At 44.0% G+C, this 27,462-nt stretch overlaps 1 protein-coding gene across 5 annotated transcripts in view; it reads right to left on the bottom strand.

The window, feature by feature from the left end:
• The window catches only part of atp8b2 (ATPase phospholipid transporting 8B2), a 47,557-nt gene extending 23,316 nt beyond the window's left edge, over positions 1-24,241 (bottom strand). For 3 of the 5 annotated variants that reach the window (XR_003978636.1, XM_030371519.1, XM_030371522.1), the window contains exons 1-11: positions 17,100-17,305; positions 10,361-10,419; positions 10,083-10,196; positions 9,786-9,884; positions 9,568-9,629; positions 9,264-9,336; positions 8,759-8,829; positions 8,437-8,516; positions 3,552-3,710; positions 3,270-3,358; positions 2,864-3,060 (exon numbers count right to left, since the gene is read on the bottom strand). Coding sequence is in view for 4 of the 5 variants with exons in the window: in XM_030371519.1 (XP_030227379.1) it covers positions 2,864-3,060; positions 3,270-3,358; positions 3,552-3,710; positions 8,437-8,516; positions 8,759-8,829; positions 9,264-9,336; positions 9,568-9,629; positions 9,786-9,884; positions 10,083-10,196; positions 10,361-10,419; positions 17,100-17,220 (1,124 nt within the window). In the remaining variant the exon portion in view is untranslated. Of the gene's footprint in view, positions 1-2,863; positions 3,061-3,269; positions 3,359-3,551; positions 3,711-8,436; positions 8,517-8,758; positions 8,830-9,263; positions 9,337-9,567; positions 9,630-9,785; positions 9,885-10,082; positions 10,197-10,360; positions 10,420-17,099; positions 17,306-19,140; positions 19,209-24,014 lie in introns of those variants that run through there. The other 2 variants (XM_030371520.1, XM_030371521.1) reach the window with 2 other exon arrangements.
• Positions 24,242-27,462: the final 3,221 nt, after the last annotated feature.

The raw sequence follows: 27,462 nt of genomic DNA, 5'->3' as shown, positions 1-27,462 counted from the left end.
TAACAACGCTAAGGGAACACATCCGTCCTCTATAACAACGCTAAGGGAACACATCTGTACACATCTGTCCTCTATACGCTAAGGGAACACATCTGTACACATCTGTCCTCTATAACAACGCTAAGGGAACACATCTGCACACATCTGTCCTCTTTAACAACGCTAAGGGAACACATCTGCACACATCTGTCCTCTTTAACAACGCTAAGGGAACACATCTGTACACATCTGTCCTCTATACGCTAAAGGAATACATCTGTCCTCTATACGCTAAAGGAACACATCTGTACACATCTGTCCTCTATACGCTAAGGGAACACATCTGTACACATCTGTCCTCTATACGCTAAGGGAACACATCTGTACACATCTGTCCTCTATACGCTAAGGGAACACATCTGTACACATCTGTCCTCTATACGCTAAGGGAACACATCTGTACACATCTGTCCTCTATAACAACGCTAAGGGAACACATCTGTACACATCTGTCCTCTATACGCTAAGGGAACACATCTGTACACATCTGTCCTCTATAACAACGCTAAGGGAACACATCTGTACACATCTGTCCTCTATAACGACCCTAAAGGAACACATCTGTCCTCTATAACGACCCTTAAGGAACACATCTGTCCTCTATAACGACCCTTAAGGAACACATCTGTCCTCTATAACGACCCTTAAGGAACACATCTGTCCTCTATACGCTAAAGGAACACATCTGTACACATCTGTCCTCTATACGCTAAAGGAATACATCTGTCCTCTATACGCTAAAGGAACACATCTGTACACATCTGTCCTCTATACGCTAAGGGAACACATCTGTACACATCTGTCCTCTATAACAACGCTAAGGGAACACATCTGTACACATCTGTCCTCTATAACAACGCTAAGGGAACACATCTGTACACATCTGTCCTCTATAACGACCCTAAAGGAACACATCTGTCCTCTATAACGACCCTTAAGGAACACATCTGTCCTCTATAACGACCCTTAAGGAACACATCTGTCCTCTATAACGACCCTTAAGGAACACATCTGTCCTCTATAACGACCCTTAAGGAACACATCTGTCCTCTATAACGACCCTTAAGGAACACATCTGTCCTCTTAACAATGCTAAGGGAACACATCTGCAGTTCCCTATCCTACCTGAAAAGGGAAACTTCACCCATTTCCATTAGGCTTTGTATCGTTAGAAACCCACTCATATTTTTGAATAGCCGTGCATCATTCCCTCATTTCCTGGAGAGACTGGAGAGATCCATATCGATCTCCAACACTTCCTGGTTAAGATGACGCAATATGACGTAGAAGTAAATAGGAAGGGTAAGAGGGGAGGATTCTCGTAAGACTGCAAGCACTAGTGCCACCCCCCTATAGGGGGTGGGACCCACTGACGCTACAGACCTATTAGAGCAGCGCCAGTGGGTGGGACTTCACCAGCAGAACCTAACATCCACAGCGTCATCCACAGATGGAACAGCGAGGTGTCCGATAGGCGGAGATCTAGATCAGCGGGAGTGGCCAGCGAAGCTGTGCATCGTGGTGCATGGTGGGAGTTGTTGTCATCAATCAGTAAGCGCCAAAAAGTCACTTTCTGCCTTTTCTCGGTCAAGACGGCACCAAATTAGAATTTAATTTTATTATTCGACTACATATAGGACCCAATTTTAATACATATTCATGCCTCCACCGGTGAAATGCTCCTTTAAGGCCCACCTTGTTATGCTGCCTCCTGTGCACAGTCACCACCACCAACACCTCCATCTAGTGGCCGCTTGACGCCACTGGCCCTCATTCTCCCGACACACGTGCCATCAATCTACAATCTCTACTCCCTACTTCAGCCGGGGATCTCCATCCAGCAGATGCCAGTTTGTCGTTTACTATACCTCAGTCAGTATCGGTCAACCAGCGTTAAACTAAGATCTGCCCGTTTTCCCTGTTCCCTCAGTAACCCTCTTCCCTCTCCTTTAGTTCTCCGTCCGTCACCCTGCTTACCTGTTTCCAAACCCCTGCCTGCGTGACTACCCGCCTGCCGCTGAACCCTCGCCTGCCTGACTACCCGCCTGTCGCCGAGCCCTTGCCTGCCTGACTGCATGTTAACAAACCATCGCCTGTCTGACCATCGCTTGCCTAGCCCCGGCTTGTCGTTTACCCCTTGCCTCAATAAACCCCACTTCCTTTCACTCTATCTCTGCCTCCCTGTGTCAAGCGTTTGGGTCCCCTCGTCCTGTCCCTTAACACACCTCAGATTTTACTCTATTTTTATAGCTCTTATCACCGGAACAGTCTCAAAGGGCCATATATTTATGACACCCCCCTTACCCTAGCCCCAAAGAGGGTAAGAAAATACTCCCTTAATTGTCACATTTCACATTTAGTTTGAACACTAGTTTGACACTTTTGAACACTAGTTTGAACGCTAGTTTGTGAAGCGGTCACACAGTCTGAACCGCCCCGCATGCGAACAATATCAAAGTTGTGAAACTCAGCATGGCCTGAAGTAAACATGGAGGCACTGAAGACAGCGGTTCCGTTTTCATTGATGAATTGATGTGCAGTAGTGTTGACATTTTTGGACAGACTCAACGTTTTGATGAAACTGAGTGGCAGGCCTAGAGCTGCTCGAGACAAAACACACAGGCACTGCTGTGGGTGACCGAGCGCCAGAAAAGGAAAAATGGTAATTATAATTGTGACTGATATCGATGTAGACTGAATTTTGCAAGTGCAAAATTCACGTGTCTGGGGAAATGTCTGCAAAGAATACTTTTTAAAAGCTTTTGTCTTCACAATAGCTTAAGAGGTGAGACGTTTTAAGGTTTTAAACCTTTGCTCTCCCTACCTGACGTAGAGGGAGATAGGCACCACGGTGTTGAGGATGATGATGTAGGACCAGAAGGAGAGGAAGGCCGAGAACATGAAGTTGTCCACTGGGGGGTCCCAGGGGAGGTAGCTCTGGAACAGGGAGCCCACCTCCTTCTCCCACACCGCGTTGCCCACTGCCAGGATCACGCCCATACACACCAGGAAGCAGAAGATCTAGGGTACACACACACACGGTTTATATATATTTCTTATTACTGGTTAAGTTCTTAACACTGGTTATCAACCAGTATTAAATCCCTTTATCGAGAAGTGCTAGAGATGTGAAACTAGATTCAAAGTGAATCATAGTGATACTCAAAACAAACATTACCAGACCAAAATAGTATGCGAGTCATGAAAGTGAGAGGTTTGGGGTTTCCTACCCAGAGCACCAGGGTGTTCATCAGACAGTCGATGCTTGTACGTTTAAACTTGGTGCGACCGCTGTTCTGCATCAGCTTAGTATCTGGTCCTACCACAGAAATACACAACAATGGGGTTTATAACCTGTAAAGTGTGACACATACACACACAAACTCACACATGCACACACACACACACACACACACACACACACACACACACACACACACACACACACACACACACACACACACACACACACACACACACACACACACACACACACACACTCACACACTTACCAGCGAATATGACGAGGCCGTAGCATGCCTCAGTGTTGCGCAGGACGCAGCCTCTCAGCAGCATGTTTTGATTGGTCAGGACACATTTACAGTCCCTCCAGTACAGCGTCCCGGAGAAGCGGTCCAGCTTGTTGTTCGGAGGCTCACACACCACCTCGCCTACACACACACACACACACACACACACACACACACACACACACACACACACACACACACACACACACACACACACACACACACACACACACACACACACACACACACACACACACACACACACACACAAACAAACACACAATGAAGTAAAAGGCTGTCCAGGACTTTGAGGCCTTGATGCATAGTATCATAGTGTTAACCACATGCCCACTGAAGCCCAGCTCAGATCAGAGGTTTAGGACGAGACGCTACGGGTGCAGTAGGTGCAGAAAAGGATGAGGCCCTGTGAGCCGTAAGCAGCAGGGCAACTGAAGACGCTGCGTCTCAGAAGATGAACTGTGTCAAAAGGCATTGTGTGGGACGGCAGTAGCTCAGGAGGTAGAGCAGGTTGACTGGTTACCGGAAGGTTGCTAGTTCGGTCCCCTCACCCTAGCTGCTCCTAACGGCTGGCTGTCACCCTGCATTGTTGTGTCCACCGTCGGTGTGTGAATGTGAGAATGAATGGTTGCAAGTCGCTTTGGACAAAAGTGTCAGATACATGTAAAAAATAGTGTGCTTTTAGAAAATAAATTGGGTATTTATACGGCAGCTGACCACACCATTATAATGACTTGTTTATGGCAAAACCACAAACAAACAAACATGTAATGTGTGGGTTTTGGCTCAAGCCTTGTCCAAATAGTGGCAGAAGCAAAGGCGGTGGAGGGACACATCTTCTTGTACAGGGTTTGGGTGGTGCCGAAGGTTGAGGACTTCAACAAGCAAGATGACTGGCTTTGATATTTTAATCATTCAAAACCGAAGCCAGCTGTAAATCACCAGTGCAATGAGCTACCACTGAAAGTATGGCACTGTCATTGGACAAAATACTTATATCCTGTGCGGGCATTGAGTGAAATCGGCATCCCCTATCTGAAGAGAATGTGGAGGGCCCAGTTACCTCAATTGAATTCCTAGGGATTCGCTTAGACTCCGATAGGATGCCAGCATCCCTCCCTGATGAGAAACTACAGAGGATCAGATATTTTTCTGATTAGTTTCAAATTACTGCTGGAGTTACTAAACGCGAAATGCTCTCCCTCCTAGGCCACCTGAATTTTGCCATGCGCATTATACTGCAAGGCCGCTCGTTCATCTCTCGCCTTCTAACTCTGGCCCATTCTGTCCCAAAAACTGAACAACATAATATACCTCAACGAAGGCTGCAGGTCTGATCTCAAATTCTGGTAGTTTCTTCTTGTTAATTGGAACGGTATATCTTTCTTTTATAATGACATGCCCGAATCATCCGATTCTCTTGAACTATTTACCGATGCGGCTCCCTTGGTCGGGTTCAGGTTTTTTTCCAAAGGGCAATGGTTTGCCGAAACACATTCGCCCTCGGGTCCGAGTCGCCTGCGGTGTTCAAACTTTACCCAATCATGGCGGCTAGCGTTCTGTGGGGTCAAGCATGGTGCCGTAAACACATGACCATGTTCTGCGATGACGAGCAGTGGTGGCAATGATTAATAAAAAGCGATCTACATGCCCTACCATAATGTCTCTGCTCAGACATCTAACATGGCAGTCCGTTGCTCTCAATTTCATCCTAAATGCTGAACATATACCCGGTCACTATAATGTTCTAGCTGATTCTCTCTCGTTTCCGCTTTCAGGAATTCAGAGGCCTACGCCCCGCAGCGAATGCGGATCCCATACTGAGCCCACCCTTTCAAAACTCCGGTTGGATTAAGCAACAGTTTAAATTCGCTGTTAGACTCCGGTAGTATCTTCATGGCAAAAGCTTTAGCGCCGTCTACCCTTTAAGCTTACAGCTATGCATGGTCTTTGTTTAATTTGTTTTGCATTTCCATGCGCGTATCAGTTTTCCCAGTGTCAGTCCCCATTGTCTGCACTTTCATCGTCCACTGCTTAGAATCCCGTAGACAAAAATGTTCTTCTATTCGTAGAAGCTGGTATTCAATTTTATGCAAGATGCCAGGATCCTGGCTTTCCTAGTTTATTTTCGACTCCCGCAATTTGTCTTCTACTGAAGGTTATTTCTAAGTCACTGCCAAAAGTTCCAGACAAACACTCTCCTATCACTCTGGATATTTTGAATAGATTAGTGTGCTCTCTCAGAGCTGGGATATTCCATCTTTATTGTAACGTATTACTCAAGACAGTGTTTCTCACAGCGTTCTATGGTGTCCAGGGGAATACACGTCACCTACTCAGATATTTTTGCCCTACACGGGGCCTGGCTTTCACCGACATCACTTTATTTACCATTACAATTAGGGCATTTTGGCAGACGCTTTTATCCAAAGCAACTTACATCGGTTAATCCACACATTGACACACCGATGGCAGAGTCAACCATGCAAGGCAACAGCCAACTCGTCAGGAGCAGTTAGAGTTAAGTGTCTTGCTCAGGAACACATCGACACTCAGCTAGGAGGAGCTGGGGATTGAACTAGCAACCTATCGGTTACAAGATAACTGCGCTGCCTCCTGAGCTAAGCCGACCCCAAAGCCATAGCTAAGCGATAGCTTAGGGGCAGGCGTAACCATCGTTATTTCGAGAAACACCAACTCAATCTGTCCTCACGCTTCCATGATCCACTACCTCAAGCTTTAGCAATGCACGTCCCCCGTATCACCTCTGTTTATTTTGCCAAAAGGCTCCAATGACAAAAGAGTGGTTCAGAGTCTATCTTGCTAAGGTGGTAGAAGGCGACGGCCTACCAACTCCCCTCTACACTGGTCACTCCTTCCGGATAGGATCGGCAACCACAGCCGCCGAATGAGGGTTGTCAAAGAGATGAACGCATCCAGCAAACGGCTGGGAAGGTGGTCTTCCACTGCATACGAATCATACATCCGTTCGAACTCAAGTTTCTTTCTCCAAGCTCATACGATGCTCCCCAACGTTGGTTAAGGTATATTTAACATGTTTGCAACTAGTGGTAGTGGTTGTTATCAGTTACTCAATCTATAACGTAAGATCTGGCTATAAAAACTCAAGGATAGCCTGCAGCAACCCCGGCAGAGTGCATTGACCACGTCGGTGGCACAACACGGGCCCTCCTGAGTTCGTTGTCCACGTCAGTGGCAAAACACGAAAGCACTCAATGTTCGCTACAGCAACCCCGATGAGTGTGTGGACCACGTCGGTGGCACAACACGGGCACTCGTGAGTTTGTTGACCACGTCGGTGCCACAACATCAAACACGCATGGTGCGTTGACCACATCGGTGGCACAACACGGGCACTCGTGAGTTCATTGACCACGTTGGTGGTACAACATGAAAGTCCCTACTCAATGTTCGCTGCAGCAACACCGGTGAGTGCGCTGACCAGGTCGGTGGCACAACACGGGCACTTGTGAGTTCGTTGACCACGTCGTGGTACAACACGAAAACACTCAAGGTCTCCGCAGCAACCCCGAAGAGTGCGTTGACCACGTCGGTGGTACAATACGAAAGCACTGGAGGCTCGCTGCAGCAACAGCTGCAGAGTGCTCTAAATTTTCACTGATCTCACTGATGGTATTTTAAGCTCAACAGTTCTATGTTGTATATGATTGACTCTTAATATGTTGTACATTGGGTTTGCCTTTTATCTTCCAGAAGCAGTATAGATCCTTGCCCCCTTTTTCTACGGCGGGTATGTATTTTTTCATTACTCTCTTTCACTATATCCCATCTTTTGGGGGTGGGCTCACGCCAAAGACTAATCATGCAAAATATTCTCTTACGTTCAAAATAAATCTTTATTTGCGTTTATTGGTGAATGAGTCTTCATGGGAGAACTGGAGAACTGTTCAGGTTTACAGTGTTAACAGTATGTGATGAGCTTTACATCACGTCCGGAGATCTCTGCATTCAATATGAATCTATGTGTTGGACAGACTTATTCTAAAAATCAACTGTTGCAATTCAATTTCCCGCCAGCTGCCAAGAAGCGCAGCAAATTATTAGTTTACCTATAATATTTAGTCTCTCTCCAGGTGAAATTCATTCATTTGTGTTTTGTATCAGGATGAGTCGATGCATCGACAGCTTCAGACTCCTGGCATAACACCAGCATCAGCACCCGGTCTCTACGGCTGCAGTGCGTCGTACGGCTTCACGGGAACAGTCCCGTTTCACAACGTCATCTTCTGATTATTTTGCAAGCAGCTACCAGTTGCAAGCAGTTTCGTTATGAAACCTTGATCTGAACTGGGCTTGTGACACAAGCAAGTGCTTATGCAGGCACTAACACATTCACACAAACATGCACACACACATGCACACACAAACACAAACACACTGACACACATAGCGACTAGGAACTTGATATGTGGCAGAATGTGGGTGAGTTGATTTGCTGAAGTAATGCACTTTACCAAGCAGGTGTGTGCGAGTGTATGTGTGTTCACATGTGTGTGTGTGTGTGTGTCTGTGTGTGTGTGTGTGGGCGGCCTTAATGTGATATGAGACTGCTGCATTGTGTTTATCAGTGGTTGGTGGATGCGTTTTTTTTTTAAGGGGGAAATACATTTCTTTATGTACCTTTCTGTGTGTGCGTTTATTTGTTTTGTTGAGACATATCGGCATATAGTCAAGGATGGAAAAATATGTGAGCGCTTAAGTGTTGACCTCCTTCTGCTCATCACCGGAACCGCTAACCTACAGAATTAAATACAAAAATAATGGATCAGCCGAAAAACCGATTCACCCTCCCTCCATTTAGTCTCACCATCGAACGTTGCCAGGTTGTTTGAGTCTCCCAGCGCAGAGGTCACTGGCACAGACTGACGCACCTTCATGTTGGTCTCTCTGGAAGACACACAGCAGAAACACGCTACATACAGGCCGACGTTTAACCATTGGCAATGCAGACTGCGGCAGTCCTCAGCTCTGGTGTGTGTGTGTGTGTGTGTGTGTGTGTGTGTGTGTGTGTGTGTGTGTGTGTGTGTGTGTGTGTGTGTGTGTGTGTGTGTGTGTGTGTGTGTGTGTGTGTGTGTCTGTGTGTGTGTTTGTGTGTGTATGTGTGTGTGTGTTTGTGTGTGTGTGCTGACCCGTCAAGCTCAGCTGTCTCAATGTAACAAAGGCCGTGCGGTTCGCTGCTGGACAACAGCAGCAGGTCAGCCTGGAGGGAGAAGACAACAATAACCTCTATTAGCATCCTTTAGCATCTCTCCCTCCAGATGAACCGTAACAACATTAGCACCCAGTTAGCAGGGAGCTTGATGACACGGTGAGTATTGTGAGAAGCCACTTATAAATCCATTATGACACTTTTATGGCTAGGGTCGTTTGGAAGGAAAAAGGAACTAATCAGAGCTGTAGCTGTAGTTAGCAACGTCTAACAAAGCAAGGACTATAGATTTGATTCAATTACTATTTTAAATGATGGTGGTATGTGTGTACTTTTGTAACAGAAGCACATCTGTATAAAAGTGTATAGTGAGGTTTTCCATTTGATTCATGATTTGTTTTGTCACCATTTGTTTGCATGAGATAAATAAATCATAGTCGCCAGATGTACTCAAAAGATGTACTTAAAAGATGAAAAACACTCACTGCCACAAACTGGTTATTTTCCAGTTTAATAATATCCCCAACTCGAACATTCATCCACTTTTCGTTCTGAAGACTGAAAAGACAGAACAGCAGAGAACATTAATTATGAGCAGAGTATTGAGTATTGACGTTAATAGCGCATGCAGCTCCGATGAAACAGAGGGGGCAACAAATCAACTGCTAACATGCTAAAGGATTGGAAGAAATGAAGAAGCCAAGCTAAGAATAAGTAAAAAATAATCGAATTACCAGCTAAAAATAAGCTAACAATAAGCGAACAATAAGCTGTTTACAGGCAACTCACGAGCCAGGGATGAGGACCTGAGACTGACGGTTGTTCACTTGGTTGTCACTTTTATGTCGAAACTGTGGGACACATTTAAGATATTATCAAGCATTAATTGGCTCAGAAGTGTTACAATATGCAGAGGCATACTATTTGTTTTGTGTTTGAATGGCATGCCATTGTAGTTTATTAGTGTCCATGGTGGCTCTATTGGCTCTGTCGGTGTCCACACTCACATAGTCGTCTGTGGCATCCTTCACCGCAGTGATGCTCAGTACCAGAGCTAAAGGCACTATGGTCGTGAACCAGGGGAGGGAGGATATCTGAGGTATCAACTACACACACAGACACACACACATGCAGGCACGCACACACACACACACACACACACACAAACATACACACATGCAAACGCACACGCACAAACACACACACACACACACACACACACACACACACACACACACAGTCTTAGACATATTGCTTTCACATCCCTCTTACACACTATGGATATGCAAACTTCCTATCCTTACCTGCAGGATGAGCAGGAACAGGAAGTAGGTATTGGCCACTTCCTGAAACTGCTCGAAGAGGTTGACGGGCAGAAAGGTCAGGACGTTGTACTTTGATGTCACGATGCAGTTACTCTGATTAGAGGTAAGAGGACAAAGACAGAGGAAGCAGATGTAATCACAAGCTGCATGTGCTAAAATCATAACTGAAATCAGAAGTCCATGCAGACAGCGATCGAGACCAGACATCCATGCTTACGGATTACGGAGTCAGAGTAGTATACTTTGACCTTACTCACTGCATACTGAAATCTCTCGTTGTACTCTCTGTCATTGGCCCGCACCCTTCTCTCCTCCTCTGTGAACACACAGACCGGTCAGACTACGAGACAGCACAAAGCCTATATTTATTCCTCGCCATACATTATGTATCAGTGCAGGGGCATAGTCAGTGACTCCTGGACATGAATATAAAAGTGCCCTGCATTGATTAATTTACATGGTAATAAAGACAAACACACACAGTCACCACTGTAAATCAATTATTTATCTATGGCTGGAGATTCAACAATACGTAATGATATTTATTGTGAATTGTGAATACAATAATAAGATGATTGTATAGGATAATGAATAATATATATAATGAAAACATTTAACCAACAGCCCAAAACATCTACAGTCCGTGGCCCCGACCACTCGAGGTGGCAAAACAGGGTTACATTTTTTTGGATAGGTATATTTAAAGGTCCCATGGCATGCTACTTTATGGATGCTTATATTAGTGGGCCCTTAATACAGTATTTGAAGACGTTTAAGAAATTCAGCCGTGGCACAGAATGACAGCAACTACGAGCCAGTTCCACAATGAGCTTTCCACAAACATGCCTTTTTTTAGAGGCGGGTCAAGATGGAGGTTGGGGTTGTGAGCAGCTTGCGGCCACGGTATCATGCGCTCGTGTCTACAGTGGATGTATCAAAATGGCGAGGCGCATACAGCTTTTGGCTGTGTTCTGTAAATATTCTAGAACATTCCTGGAGCTCTATATCTAAATAATATCATATTATACTTAGATATCTATATCATATAATATATATTATCCCGACCAAAAGCTGTGTGTGCCTCCAGTAGAGCTGGGTAAAAATATCGATTCATCAATGCACTGCAATTTATTTGTTCTCAATCCATGTTTGATTAACAACTTTTTAGAAATCGATTATTTCCATTAAAAAAAACATAAAAAATTACAAATAGAAGCATACTCAGTCATTGTAATCTAGAAGCGAGTATGCCTAAATGTACATGCCCTTTTACATTTATCCATGTTATGATTATTACTTTTATGCTGCAAGTTTAGCTCAGGAACAATACTATACATTGTTGTATAGTATACATTGGTGTATTCTCTTTTTGCTAGTTGAAGCACAATGAAATGGTTAATTCATTTTGAAATGGTTAATTCTAAATAATATTTAGGTATTTTTGTCATCTGCACATATAATTGAATCGATATCAAAGCAGTTGGATCAATATCGAACCTAAAGTAGGAATCAAATTTAATTTAATTGTGAGGTACCTGGCAATACCCAGCCCTAGCCTCCAGACGATATTATGAATCTCAAAAGAATGTGTCGGGTTCTCCGACGTCTCTGGTTCTTCCACTTCCACATCAATCTGACAGATGTGTGTTGCTTTTATGCTTTGTTCTGTAAAGACATGATAATTCCTAGCAAAACTGTTAAAATGTATCCAAACAATAAGCCATGGGTAACCAGTGCAGTTAAATGTGGTCTGGTAAAAAAAGAGGCTGGCCTTCCAACAAGGAAGTTTAGCAGATCAGCATGCAGCCAGCAGGGAGCTGAAAACTGAGATCTCAAAAGCAAAAAATGCTTATAAATCTAAAATGGAAGACAATATGGCATCAAACCATCTGGGTTCTGTATGGTCTAGCATGAGGACCATAGTAGGCCACCAGAATCCAAAAAGCAGCAGCCGTATTAGTCTGAATGGTTTGACCTCTGACATTGAGTTGTCAAACGCTTTTAATGTTTTTTATAATCGTTTTGACACAGTGGATTTTAGCAACACAACTCAGGAACTGGAGGATATGCTTGTAGACACTCGGCACTTTAAAATTGAACAAAAAGAAGTAGAAAAGGCATTTCTTAAAATCAAAGTGAATAAAAGTCATGGGCCAGACAAAATCTGTGGGCGTCTGCTTAAGTCATGTGCAGTTCAACTCAGTCATGTCTTCAATTACATTTTTAACATGTCTCTTAAAGAACAGCATGTGCCAGAAACATGGAAAGATGCTGTCATAGTCCCTGTTCCCAAATCCAGCTGTCCAAAAACTCTCAGTGATTTTAGACCAGTTGCGCTTACCTCTATTTTAATGAAAACCTTTGAAAAGATGGTGAGAACAGAGCTTTTAAGGAAAATGAGTGTGTGCTTGACCCCTTGCAATTTGCATATAGGCCACACAGGGGAGTAGAGGATGCCACAGTCACTTTATTTAATTCAATTCTCAGTCATTTAGATGGACCCGGATCTCACGCCAGGCTTTTATTTGTTGACTTCAGTTCAGCTTTTAACACCATCCAGCCCCATATTTTAACTAACCGGCTTTTAGAACAATTTGATGTGAGTAAGATTCTTGCAGGGTGGATTCTTAACTTTTTAACATGTAGGACACAGAGAGTGAGAATAAACGGGGCTTTGTCGGACTCTGTCTGCTCATCCACTGGCTCCCCACAGGGCTGTGTGCTTTCACCTTTGCTTTTTATTCTTTATACCAACATGTGTCAGAGCCATTACGAAAATAGATTGATTTTAAAGTATGCGGATGACTCGGTAGTAGTCAGCCTGCTTAGGGGTGGGGAGAGCAGCCATGGACCGGTTATAGATGACTTTCTTAGATGGTGTGATGACTCTTATCCTTAGATAAATGTGTCCAAAACAATGGATATGTTCATTGATTTTAGAAGGCAGGCTCACAGTAAGGAGGCCCTCACAATAAAAGGTCAGACCATTGAACAGGTAACCTCATATAAATATCTTGGGACAGTAATAGATTCTACCCTCAATTTTGATTTAAATTGTGAAGCTGTGTGCAAGAAGGGTCACCAGCGCCTGCACTGTCTGAGGAAGCTTTCCTCTTTTAACATAGACAAGACCATGATGTCTTTGTTTTATTGTGCTTTTATTGAGTACATTTTCCTTAGCATCATGGTTTGGAAACATATCTTTAAAAAATAAGAATTCCCTCAACAAGATTGTAAAATGGTCCGGTAAGTTGATTGGTGAGCCACAGCCGAACATGGAAGCCCTGTACACCAAACTGTTACAGAGGTTATCGAAATCCGTTCAAAATGATAACACCCACCCTTTAAACAGTGTATTTCAGCTGCTTCCCTCCAGACAGAGGCTCAAAGTTCCCCAAAGCAGAACAAACCTCTACAGGAACAGTTTTGTTCCTGCAGCCATTATCTATATGAATAAATTGTTGCAGCGCCACTAGTGGTGCATAACTTTGTTGCACTTTCTGATGTACTGAGCACCTCTGTGATTTTTGTCTGCGTGTCTGTGTGTGTGAACGCCCTTTTCTTGCCCTGCAAACCAAATTTACCCACGGGTATGAATAAAGCAACCTTGACCTTGACCTTGATCTGAAGTAGACTGAACCGCGACATTGAGGAGAAAGGGATTGTTGCCCGCAATGTTGACCGCAATTGTCTCCCGCTGGAGCCCCGCTGCCCGCTGCAAAAGCACCCCCATCCCATGGCACCACGGTTATCCAAATAACAAAGAAGTGTACAACAGTCGTAGCTCATTATCTCATTGGTGGGCCAAATTCTCTGGGCGGGCAAAGCAGAAAAGGGGCCCCAGCCCCTTATGACGACATACGGGGCAAAATTCGAAATCGGAGTGCCTGAGCTTTCATTTTTAAAAGGCGGATCAGGATACCTATTGCTCGTTTTTACCCCTAACGCCATTTCTAGCTACTGGGGGACCATAGGCAGGCTAGGGGAACTCATATTAATTAACTCATAAAGTGAAATTTTCATGCCATGGGACCTTTAACAATTATTCGCCGAAGGAGTCAGAGGTAGCCACGTGTAGTATAGTAGTATAGTATATACTACACGTGGAAATTCCAAAAATAAACAAGATAACACTTTTTGCACAGGATTTCTATGTTTTTTAATAGCGGTTTATTTGTTAGAGTGACGATACAACCGTCAGGCGGTATCCCGAGTTTGAGATCTCAATCATGGGATATTGCCCAATATCCCGAGTTAGCGAAACAATCAAACTCTGCCATCTTAGGAGGTTCACGTGTAGCATATACTAAGTTTGTTTATTGTATTTGGCCATGATAACCACTGCTGGTTGGCACTAGCTTTGCCCCAGTAATCCTCTCAGAAAGGTGAGCCCCCTCTACAGTGTAGTGTACCACACTCGCTGTATGTTCTCAATACAGTAATTGTGACTAAATCACTTTGCTTGGATCAGGTCTCCTCCCTCCCCCGGCCCGTGCTGTGTGTTTCCAGCATGGCCTGTGTTTGTGCTGATGATGTACGTGAGTTATCCACCTCAGCAGTCTGCCACGAGGCCCGTCTCCTCCTCTAATATTGATGAGCTTTTCAAAACCAAATGGCTGCCCTTTTTTCTGCAAAGTACCTCACACAGATACACATATTTATATGAATGCTAACACACACACAAAAGTACACACACAAAAGCACATACACCAACACACAAACACACACACACACACACCAACAAAAACACACACCAACACAAAAACACACAAGCACACACACACACACACACACATACACACACACCCACACACAAACACATACGCTAATGTGCGTGCATAGACACACCAACAGGCATATCTACGCAAACACACACACACACCCTCTGTGGTTTCCTGTGTCTTGATCTAAGGCCCTATAGAGGCAGCATTTTGTAGCTCTTTCTGTCCACACTAACAGAGCTGTATTCAACCCACAAAGACAAATAAAACCCTTCTTCTCAGAGGGTTACAACAAGAAGCGTAGGTACGAAGGTCAATGTGGTGAGATGAAATGCAGCTCAGTCCCTGCTCTCTGCTGTGTGTTGGTGTAGTATAGCAGTTTGCCTCCTACATACAGTTCAGGAAACACCATCTGAGTTGTTAATGAGAAATAAATAAAACAAGAAGTTAGATTTTGGTCAAGCTATACAATAACAAACTTTAAGAAACTGTTTAGTAATTGTCTCACGGTAAAGTACAGCACTTATTCAGGGGCTTAGCGAGTGTGTGTCCTACTGCACATTGTGTTATTGTTGACCAAACATGATTCTGCGGATGATCTCTTCCTGTCCCTCTCCTCCAAACCGTATAGGCTCGCATTATGAGATGATGACGGGCTCATAGAAGTAATTACATTCTATTTTTATCAATGCATCAGAAAGCTTATGATATATATTCTTCAAAAGCTTCCTCTGCATGACTTTGTGTATTTGTGTCCTTGTGCAACCTCTCAAACTGCCTCGAAGATCATTATGCTGTGTTTTATTTAAGACTCTCAGGCCTTGGGGAGATCTTTGCCTGCTCTTTTACTGGCAGAAGCTAAGTCTGCATTTAAAATACACGGGAAAGACAAGAAGCGCGTGCCAGAGGACACACACACACACACACACCCACACCCACACCCACACCCAAACGCACGCACGCACGCACGCACACACACACACACACACAACTAGAGTATGCTTTTCTTGTCAACAACAAGAAAAGCATAGAGCAGGTCAGAATAAAACATAAACAGGCTGGTATGTTTCCAGACCCATACCTCCCATGTCAAAACCCATCTCTCGCCTGCTGCCCTGATTCTCCCCATTAACGTTTTACGAGGTCCCATCGCTCCTGGACTCAAGGGCATCACTAAAGTCCCGATGACGACACTGTATCGCAAGTCAGACCCTGATCAAGTTGAAGCCTATGAAAGATAGAGAACGAGGGATTTCACTTAAGATGAGGTGTGCCAACCTTTAAAGACAAATATACTGTACTTCATACCATAATGCTGTCTCTCGGTAGCTTAGTAATCAGAATCCAGATTTTGTGCTTTTAGGGGCGGAGGGGTTAGCTCAGGAACGATGATGTCACCATGTTCTAGTCCAAAGCTAGTCGCTGCTCTCCTCGTTTGGAGGAAGCAGGTGCCCTCAGCTTGGTCCATACCCTTGTCTCCACACAAACAAAAGGCCTGAAAGAAGACAACAGTAACACAGATAGCGGCTTTGGTGTATGCTATTCAACCAACATTATAATTAGCATTGCAGGGGTCTCAGGGAAAGGACTACAAACGTTGGCTCACCTAATCAATTAGATGAGGCACACACGCACACAGACACACACACACACATACACCCATGCACCCACAAATACGCAAACACATGCACACGTTTTGATGAAGAGTGATATTTAGGGATACGCTGGAACACAACGATTATTGCGGAAGATAACAAGTTAGGCTGGCGCCGCTAGGATTGATTGCTGTCTCAGTGAACCATGACAAGGACATCCACCATTAGTATACTAGTGGGAACGCAAGCCCCTGTTAATCACTTGACCACGCACGTTAACACGGACAACAGACAGAATATCAACAACAAGCAACCAGACGTCCAGTACACCAGGGGCTGGTGACACTGCCACATTAACAAGTGCATTTTAATGGAACAACATCATTGATAGCCAGGATGAGGCTTTAGTGCGTCTGCGACACCAAGAAACCTCCAACAGTGCGATGAGATTAAAAGCAGAGGACAGAAAACTGCTGTACATTAAAAAACTTGAGTGTGACGGTGGACGACAGATGAAGTGGACAAATGGCAGTGTGTGACTTTGAGAGAAGGGGAAATTAAATATGATTGATGACGTAGATGGAGAGGGAATAAGGATGGTAGTCATTCCACATGAGATGATATGAAAATATGTTGGTCAAACATTGAAATCACTCAGTTCCTAATCTTCACTGAAATACCTGTTAGTCTCTTTCTCAAATGAGTTGCATCAAGTCCTTGTTGTTGTTTTCGTTTTTTCCGGTGAAGAGGCAGAAGCAGTGATAAGCACTTATCAGGGAGGTCTCTGGCAACAGTCATCATGACAAACTAATGCTCTGCAAAACCGGATGGTGATGTCGCAGCCACAGATTTCAGGTGGTTTTGTCGACTGCTGGTGGTCGTCTCCCTGCAAAGGTGAATCTCACATGCTTCTGTACTCTCAGATTCCCACAGTGAAGTGGAGCAGCCCACACAGCCGCCCCTCTCTCTCCCCCTCCTGCTCTCTCCTCACTCTCCCCTCCCACCGTCTCTCCGTCCAGCAGCACCCGTCCCGTGCATCCACTGCTAAAACGCTGAGGTCATCCTGTAGCAATGTCATTGTGTAATGCCCAGAAACCTGTCCCTGGCAGCTCCACTCTCCTGTTACGCTCTGGCAAAGATGCTGTCTAAGATTACATCCTCTAGAATGATATTGTGAATGTGCATATGTCAAAACCTGTATTTTACATTAAAGTGGGTAACAGAATATTTGTCTTTAGTGGGCTCCACATTTATAACATAGTTATTGGCCAATGTTTAGGCATTCTGTATTTACAGATACCCAGGGATCACTAGCGATGTAACCCAATAGCTGCCTTCCATGTTGTCATGGCAACTGCCTCTGCGAGGCTGTGAGAGCTAGTACTGAAAGAAGGAAACTGGTGTCCATCTTGGCACATGGGAGAGTCAGGGAAACGGTGGTACACCGGTCCGTAGAGCCAAGATGGCTCCAACAGCACTTCAGTTTCTGATGTGTTTAATGGGACAGGAGCACTGCAGTGGTGAGCGCAGTGCAGGCGCCCTAGCATACATGCGCCAAAAGAGAGGCAGACATGCAGGGTGCATGTACTCGCACACAAACATGTCAATATGAGGTTGTGAACCTATACAACACCCATTTACAATGAAACACACACACACACACACACACACACACACACACACACACACACACACACACACACACACACACACACACACACACACACACAAACATACACACTCACACACAAACACACACACACACACACACACACATACACACACACACACAAACACACACCGCTGCACATATTCTAGCATGAAAATAGTTGATATGTGTGTGAAACGACCATAACAACCCACCAAGTCCAGTATTATATGATTGTTTGAAACATGTTTAAAGGTTCTATCCATGGGTTGAGGGGGTTAGGTCAGCACATCTAACATCCATGCAGACGTTTATCCATCCATCCTACCATAAACACATCCACCCAGATTTTCAGCCATCCTTCCATCCATCCAGATATCTATCTTTGAATCCATATAATATTCTATCCATCAAGACATCTATCTATCCTTCCATCTCTCAAGTTTTATTCCAGCATCCCAGTCTTTCCAAGACTTTTACAGAGCGGTAGGATTTATGCTCTACAAATCTTAACTTAGAAGGCTAGATGTGGAAACCCCCCAACACACTCCCTTCCATTGCTCTTTCCCGCAGAATAAATTCAGCAGCGTAGAAAGATATTTTATGCCAAATCAATGTGTCCAGACCAGAATATCTAGGGACCCCGGGACTTGGGTTGGTGTAATGCACAATAGTACAGAATAAAAACTAATATTTACAGTAAATCAGTAACGGTTTTACCTCAAACATGTGTCCCTCTTGGTCCCCAAGAACATAATGACCCTCAGTTATGGGGCACAGAGGGCCGGTCGCACTCCTCAACGTGTACTCTGCGTTGAGTGTGTTGTGTGTGTTGTATGTGTTGTGTGTGTTGTATGTGTTGTGTGTGTGTTGTGTGTGTGTTGTGTGTTGTGCGTGTTCTGTGCTTTGTGTGTTGTTGTGTGTTTTCTGTGTGTTGTGTGTTCTGTGTGTTTTCTGTGTGTTGTGTTGTGCGAGTTTGTGTGCAGTGCGAGTTCTGTGTTTTGTGTGTGTGCTGTGTTCCGTGTTTTGTGTGTGTTCTGTGTTCTCTGTGCGTTGTGTGTTGAGAAACTCACCCGGAGGAGGCCTCTTTGAGAACATCTCCACTCTGCCGCCGACCTTCCGCTATTTCCCATGGGACTGTCTGGGGAAGGGGGGAGGGTGGGAGGAGGGAGGGAGGAGGGAGGAGAAAGACATGTTAGTTTCACTGTACTTGTACAGTCTATGTCGGTTACACCCACACCAGAGTTTATTCTTTTACCTGCTTTTCTCTATTGTAGAACTAACAAGATACACTTGCACACTTACGCTTTATTGCACATTGAATGCTATATCAATGGGAACATTCTGATGCATGTTTAATACCGGGTTCAATTGCGTTAGGCTGCTATTTAGAAGGATTGACCAAACTATGGCTCTAGAGAGAGGAGTGCAGCAGGTAAGGTATGCTCCGACACATGGGGATGGGTGGTCGCGTCTTTAGGGCCCCACGTCACATCTCTGTATTTCAGAGGGTGAATATTGGTGGAATATCCAACATTGTTCAAAAAAGAAAAACAATCGTTTTGAACGTTGTGTTGATGTGTGTGTTCTTTAAATACTTTCTTTAAAAAGCAACACTGCTTTCATTTTCACTTCTGATATCAGGTTGACCTATTTTACAACAATGACAGAACGTTAAAATGCAGCAGTGTCTCTCATAATTGACAGGGTATAAGGGGGCTGTCACTACTGAGAACCCGCTGTACGCTGTCTCTCATCGTAGTGAACAGGGTATATGGGGGCTGTCACTAGTGAGGACCCACTGTACGCTGTCTCTCATCGTAGTGAACAGGGTATATGGGGGCTGTCACTAGTGAGGACCCACTGTACGCTGTCTCTCATCGTAGTGAACAGGGTATATGGGGGCTGTCACTAGTGAGGACCCACTGTACAGAGTCTTTCATCGTAGTGAACAGGGTATATGGGGGCTGTCACTAGTGAGGACCCACTGTACAGAGTCTTTCATCGTAGTGAACAGGGTATACACATGCACATGAGCCCTGGCCGTGGTCAGTAAATCCTGGTCATTGAAGACATTGGTCATTGTTATTGCACCAGCTGTTTCTCTTCTATATGTGACTCTTTGTACTGTAACTATTGCGCAATAATATTATTCAGGATAAATAAAGTACTGTCTATCAATCTTATCTTATAAAACAGTAATATAATAAAAAACAAATGTATAGTCAATCAGTGATGCAAGTTAAAAGGTGCTGACTGCAAGTGAATTTCTGCCTCTCCACCTACTCTAATTATCAAATATCAAATATTTGTCAAATATGTTATACTAATTCAATAAATCGACTCATCTTGATTTTGATTTGTCCATTAAGATACAAGTTATTAGGTTAAGGTGAGAAGGCCTTTTACCGTACCAATTTACAACTGTAATAACAAGATCTCAACATAAATGAAGATACAACTTTCGACTCTCTGTGAAGGATGAGGATATTTATCATGGTTAAAACTGTAGTAACCTAAATTCAGTAGTGGGATTATTTAGCCATTTAAACAACAATGATCATGTAGGCCTATATGTCAAATATCAACCATGATACAAGGTCCCAATAACTATTAACCCGTATGTGAGAAAGTGAACTCCCTTCTCACTGTCTCTCACTAATCAGGAAACTGATTTTTGGAATTGTACTTATGCTGCAGTAGGGGGCAGTATGTCAGTCCATCTAGCCTTGGCCAGGAAATGTTCCCCCATGTTAGTGGTATGTATGGCTTGACGGGCCATTTATGTTTGGGTGAGTGAGGGTAGGTGCTGGCTTGATGGGAGGCCAGTAAGTTTTGCTATGCTATGCTAAAAGTATGCTATGCTTTGCTAAGTGCTAAGTTGCTCAATGCTTTTTGAAATATCATTTCATTTTTGGACTTTTTAAGGAAATAAAACTTCACTAATTTTTCCAAGCTGAATCGCCACCCCACGTTTTTGGGGGACGACGAGGAAGAGGTGGACAGGGAGGACGAGGTCGAATCTGGCGCAGAATGGAACAGAGGCTGTCCAGAGGTGATCTACTGGAGATGGAGGAGGAAGAGCTATTAGGCAATGGTGGGGACCAAGCATCGGGCGGAGGGGTCATACCTAACCGCCGTGCGTAAGCTCTTGGAGCAGCAGACTTTATGTTATGCCACCCTGTTGGGAAATGTGAGAAAGTGAAACCCCTTCTCACTGTCGCTCCCTAATCAGGAAACTGATTGTTGGAATTTTAAATACGCCGTAGTAGTCCAATTGGGACTAATTCTTTTGCTTATATAAGGGGTGTCTCATTTTGTGTTGGGGATGAGTGAGGGTAGGTGCTGGCTTGATGGGAGGCCAGTACTAAAGTTTTGCTATGCTATGCTAAAGTATGCTATGCTTTGCTAAGTGCTAAGTTGCTAAAAGCTTTTTGAAACATTCATTTATTTTTGGACTTTTTTTTTAAGGAAATAAAACATATTTTTCCTAACGGAATTGCCACCTCTCGTTTTTGTCCACACTCTCCAGTCCAATGAATCCGTATCCCACTCGGGGTGACCATGTCGGTTCCACACACCGTAAATTTATTGACGTTGAGCAATCCCTCACTGTTTACATGGGTACCATTGTTCCATGCAGTTTTTAGTTGGTTAAAATAACAATCTTATTGATTACTATCGTGTTCAGTCTAACGTAACATTGCATTTTTTTTTTTAATTGAGGACTGGTGTGGACCCTGCCCACTACGATGAGAGACAGCGTACAGTGGGTCCTCACTAGTGACAGCCACCTTATACCCTGTTCACTATGATGAGAGACAATGTACAGTGGGTCCTCACTAGTGACAGCCCCCATGTAACCTGTTCAATATTAGGAGATTGAGGAAAAATAAGATTGTTGTGCAGCTATTACCAATGACAACAAATAAGCAATCAGTAACTCCAGACCAGGAAGTGACCCATTGGAAATTGACATTCTCTGAGGAAAACACTATGTCACAGTTTGCTGAGCTGCTCGACAGAAACTAGACCAAAACAGATGCAGAAGAAACACACACACACACACACACACACACACACACACACACACACACACACACACACACACACACACACACACACACACACACACACACACACACACACACACACACACACACACACACACACACACACACACACACACACACACACACACACACACACACATCTCCCCTGGCTGGAAGAGCCCTAATGAGGTAATGATGTTGAGCAGAGAGCTCTCATCCGTTTCTCTGGGACTTAACATCCGAGGACAGACTGTCTGTTCTGGACAAAGAATATTCAAATGCATCTGCTTAACCCACTAATACTGCACTTCCATCCGGAAGATTCTCCTCTTTCCTTTTTTCTTCGCGGCTGCCAAAATCGTAACCTTTCCGACAAGATGTTTTCTCCAGTCAACTAAAGTGTATATTACAATTTACATTTAGCAGACGTTTATATCCAAAGCGACTTACAACGATTAATGCACACTAACCGACAGCGGAGACAACCACGCAGAGCGACAGCCAGCTTGTCGGGAGCAGTTAGGGTGAGGTGTCTTGCTCAGGGACACCTCGACACCTCGACAGATCCCCGGCTAGGAGGAGCCGGGGATCGAACAAGCAACCGTCCTGTTACAAGTGAAACCGCTCTACCTCCTGAGCTAAGCCGACCCCTAGAGTGTAGAGACGTGTGTGTATGTGGGGGAGCCTGTCACTGTGTGTATTCAAGCATTTATTTGTACATATATGTTTGTGTGTGTGTGTGGTGTGTGTGTGTGTGTGTGTGTGTGTGTGTGTGTGTGTGTGTGTGTGTGTGTGTGTGTGTGTGTGTGTGTGTGTGTGTGTGTGTGTGTGTGTGTGTGTGTGTGGATGTGTGTTTGTGTGTGTGTATCCAGGGATATACATCTTCCCTGAGTTGTAACCTAGTGGGGAAGATGCACATGGTGCTGAGCCCCAGCCCTCTGAGAGAAAGTGCAGCTCTCGTTATGTGTGAGCCTATGTGAGGATCATCTTTCAGAGGCTGGCGCTGTCTATTCTGCTGTCAGGTGCATTGCCCTGCTTGCATCATTCTGGCTTTCTCTTCTCTTCATAATACACCTATATTAAGTTATATGCATTCTCGATCTATTGACGACCCATTGCAAACGTTCTCCCAGTTCCAGTTTATTCTCTCTTCTCTGTTACACTATACTGTATATTCTAACACTTTATTTGTGTATAAGGCTTTATATAGCCCAATAGATCCTGCAGTTGATTTGCCTTTCATCATAGCACTTTTTTCAAACTCTTAATAATGTATTAAGCACAACGCATGAGAAAAGTGGAGACCTTTGTAAACATGTCCTAATTTGGGGAAACGTGGTTTCTGAACTTTCGTTGCCAATTTACTTTTATCACAAATGAAAAACACAGATAAGCATAAACAAAGGATTCGTTGTATACCTGTGTATACCTACATTGCAAAGTAAAAAAAAAAAGTGCTCTGAAGTATGGAAGTAACGATCGTGATTCGGGACTAAAAGGGTGGTCCTGTAGCTAGCAGTATAGTTTGGTCAGCGTCGCTACGTTTTTTCTTTTTGTAGAAGTAGCGTGTTAAAATAAAGACCTGGTAATGCTTGACCAAGGTTATCATCAAACCATCCTTACCATGGATTTCATGATAATAATGCATCTTATAATTGTGTTGATCTGTTGTAATAAGCTCTTGATGATTAACGGAAGCTCTAAAAAAGCGCAGCATAGCGGAAAAGGCTATTGACAATGAAGACTCTTTATGAAGACACCACGACCTATTAGACCATCAATGGTTAAGTCCTTGTGTGATTGACACTATGTAAGAAGTGACGCTCCATTCAAAACACAATTAAGAACCGAGGCGCCGCACACTAAGTGTCGCTTAACAATCAAACACATCATACCTTGTTTAAAGTCGTGCAGTAGAAGATGATCCAGATGTTGACATATTTGATTCCTTCTCACTATGTTGAGTTTGGCGGGGTTGTGGTTCGGGATCCTGGCGATGATAAGAGGTGTGTTGTAGTAAGGCCACAGAGGTGGGAGGGTAGCGAGGCGGTGAGCGCGTTTCTGTTCCGCTCAGCAGGAGGAGGGAGGTGGGGAGGAGGAGAGGAGGAGCGGACGGGGAGCAGGGGCGGAGGAGGTGTGGGTTGAGGGGAGGAGATGGGGAGGAAGAGAGGAGGAGGGGATGAGGGCAGGAGGAGGAGGAGGAGATGGTGAGGGGAGGAGTAGGAGAGAAGGAGCGGTGTGTGCATACATCCAACGCATCAGCTACAGTAGATAGGCATGTGCCTCAATTACCAATGCCTAGCTCGATTGACATAAATCCCTCCTTAAAGGTGGATGTAGAGGTGCCTGGGCTGAAGGCACAGTCAGTGATTTTAGCAGAAACATGTGTCATCGTTAAACCGCCGTCTAGATGCTCACAGCACGCAGGGAGATGCTGCCTCACTCTGTACCTTAAACCTAAAAGTAGATTAGAGTGTTTCTACTCCTATGGTTCTTGTAATTGGATGATTTCTGTCTTGTATCGCCCTCTGCTGTCTGTCTTTTCTAACAGGTCAATGTCGCTGCATCAAACCACACCAACAACCCAAGACAAAACCAAAAGATATGACTGACTTAAAGGAATTATATTTTGCTGTTGTAGTATTGGCTTGTTTAAACTATGTCATTATGAGAGTGGAGAAATCTACTGATTGCTCTACTTTGATTTCTTACCTTACAGTTAATGTTACCTATTATCTGATTAGGATGACATTATTGGAGCAGTCTTGTTTTAATGTGTTATCTATCTGTTGAATCATGTCTCAGACAATTTGTAATTAAATAGGCTGTCCATTTCCGTGCCCACATGGCCCCCCCTTGGGTGTGCTACTGATAACGACACAGTTATTTGCAGCAAGGGTTGGTCAAACAACATGAGCCTACTGTACGACAGTGGCACATCCTTTGCTAAGAGAGTGCAGCGAGACATAGGCATACAATAACGACACTAAGAAGGAAGAGACGAGGGCAGGGGAAGAGAAAGGGTTCTTGCGCAAGAGCTGCTCCTGATCCCCATCAGAGTGCATCATGGGAGAATGATAAACATTGGAATTGCTTTGAGCACCTGCACCGGAAAGATATTACACAAGTAGACTGTGTTTATCTTGAGGTTGATTATGATAGTGGGAGGCAGTGGTAACAAGGAAATCTAAACACAAACACACATCTGAAAATAAATGTTAAGCATTGTGGTCTTCCCTTTGGTGTGGATCCTGTTCTCCATGGATGTGCGGCCGGCTGCCCTTGGCCCGGGTATCAGGTGACCGGCCCCAGCGCCACGGATCTCTCAGGGCAGCCATTTTGTCCCAGAGCCAGAGCCCCAGCGGTCTCCAGTTGCAGGATTGGATGAGCACTCTCTCTAGAAGGAGTACACACAACAATGCCACTCCTGTCCAAGGGACGAGACGGGGGGCCGCGGAGGCACCCCAGAAACACTCCAGGACTGACATGAACCCTGGTCACCTTGAACCCGGGCGGCTTACCTGATGCAGAAAATAGAGCAACATTAGGGACGGTTCCTAATCCTCAATGACAATGATCTGCAGGGGCCCTTACTGGCCTGGCCAGTAATGCTGGCCAGGCCCCCTGCAGCCCCATTGGTTGTTATAAAGCAACAAAGCTGACAAAGCTGCACAGCGCAAAGTCAAACCAGTAATTGATTGACAAAGGTTTTATCCATTTTTTTCCATGTATACATATATATATATATATATATGTATATTCTATATATTGTCATGATATAATGTGTAATATAAGACACTCCATACTATTGATTGGTTATATAGGATTTCATACCCAGGACACAAATAAAAATCTAAATTCTTTTACATGATTTTATCATTGAAGCCCACCCATTATGCATATGAAAGTCATTGATATTAATAAATCTGCTTTGTAAGCTATATTATCCTTAGATACACAAAGTTCTGCACATTGTCAGAACAGCTTGTATTACCTCTATAGATATATTTTGTTTTCCTAGGTTAAGAACATCTTTTCAAGTACTGGCTATTAAAAGCCTACATTCAAAAGCATTCCTGTCCTTTAGCTCTCCAATGTTCAATAAATACAGCAAGGTTTCCATTGTGAGCTAATATGTCTAGATGTGCGCTTCTATGGTCACATCAATGCTAAAGATCAGTAGCTAGTGTGTAGGATTAAGTGCCATCTAGTGGTGAGGTTGCAGATTGCAGAGCAAGGTACGTTTTATTACTCTGTTTTCTGGGAATAATTGACGCAAGCAGAAACCAGAAAACAAGCCGTTTTTTCGTGTTTTCGTTTTGACAAGAAAACGAAAATCTAAATTTCAGTTCGTTTATTCGTTTTTTGGTTCTTACCATGTTTCTTACTGAGCGAAACGAATTTACCACTCAATATCTGGTTTCCGCCGGTGGGCGGGTCCTCTTATTGGCTAGCGTGCTTCATTGCCCTGTGCTCTTCATAATAAAAGTTCTTCCGTTTGATAATGTCGACAAAAATATTGCTGTATTATAGACACTAGCAGACACAGAGGACCACACCACCCACAGTCAAGACTGACACGGCTTCAAATAACAATAATAGTATTCATAATCATTTGAAAATGAAAATTTATGAAGTTATGATGACTTCAGTGCAGTTGATCTTTAGCCACAGTTAATACATGCAGAGCAGACCTGCGATCGCTGGCTGCTGATTTCCTCACAGCCTGAGAGCTATGAGGAATACAAGTGATCACAACACATTTCTGACAGCTGAAAATTGCGCATTTGTTGACCTTTATCCATTTAAAGTAAACAAATTATATTTTCTTGTTGAAAGATATTGTATATTGTTTTCATATTATTATTTACTGATGGTGTACAGAATTGCGAGTGCGTGTTATATTGAAAGCGAGGCTGGGTGTGCCTATGAATATAGGCTACAGTGAGTTTTTTAAGGTGCTGTACAAGCAAATCATATTGTCTACTCTGTACAGTGACAGGGAGTGTAAAGTAACCTACTTCATTCAATATCGAATAGCCTACACTATGTACAAATGGTTTTGCTCATGGCAGTTGTGACAGTCATTTTAATGTGTCAGCAGGCAAGCTTCACTCATTCCAGGATGCATTATGCGTTGTCCTACTTGGAACATGTTTTGGAATGGATCTATAGTAACGTATAGAAATTTGCTCATAACAGGCCAGCTGGAATACAAAGCAAACTATTTGTATTCCAGCTGTTTTTTTGTGATGTTTTATGATGTTTCAATGTTGCGTTGGTAATGTGTTAGACAGCTTAGATGTTCTTAGATGTTTTGTTAACCTGATTCCTATCCCACTC

Source organism: Gadus morhua, chromosome 11, assembly GCF_902167405.1.
Source record: "Gadus morhua chromosome 11, gadMor3.0, whole genome shotgun sequence".
NCBI lineage: Eukaryota > Metazoa > Chordata > Actinopteri > Gadiformes > Gadidae > Gadus > Gadus morhua.
This window is presented reverse-complemented; position numbering and strand designations above follow the sequence as displayed.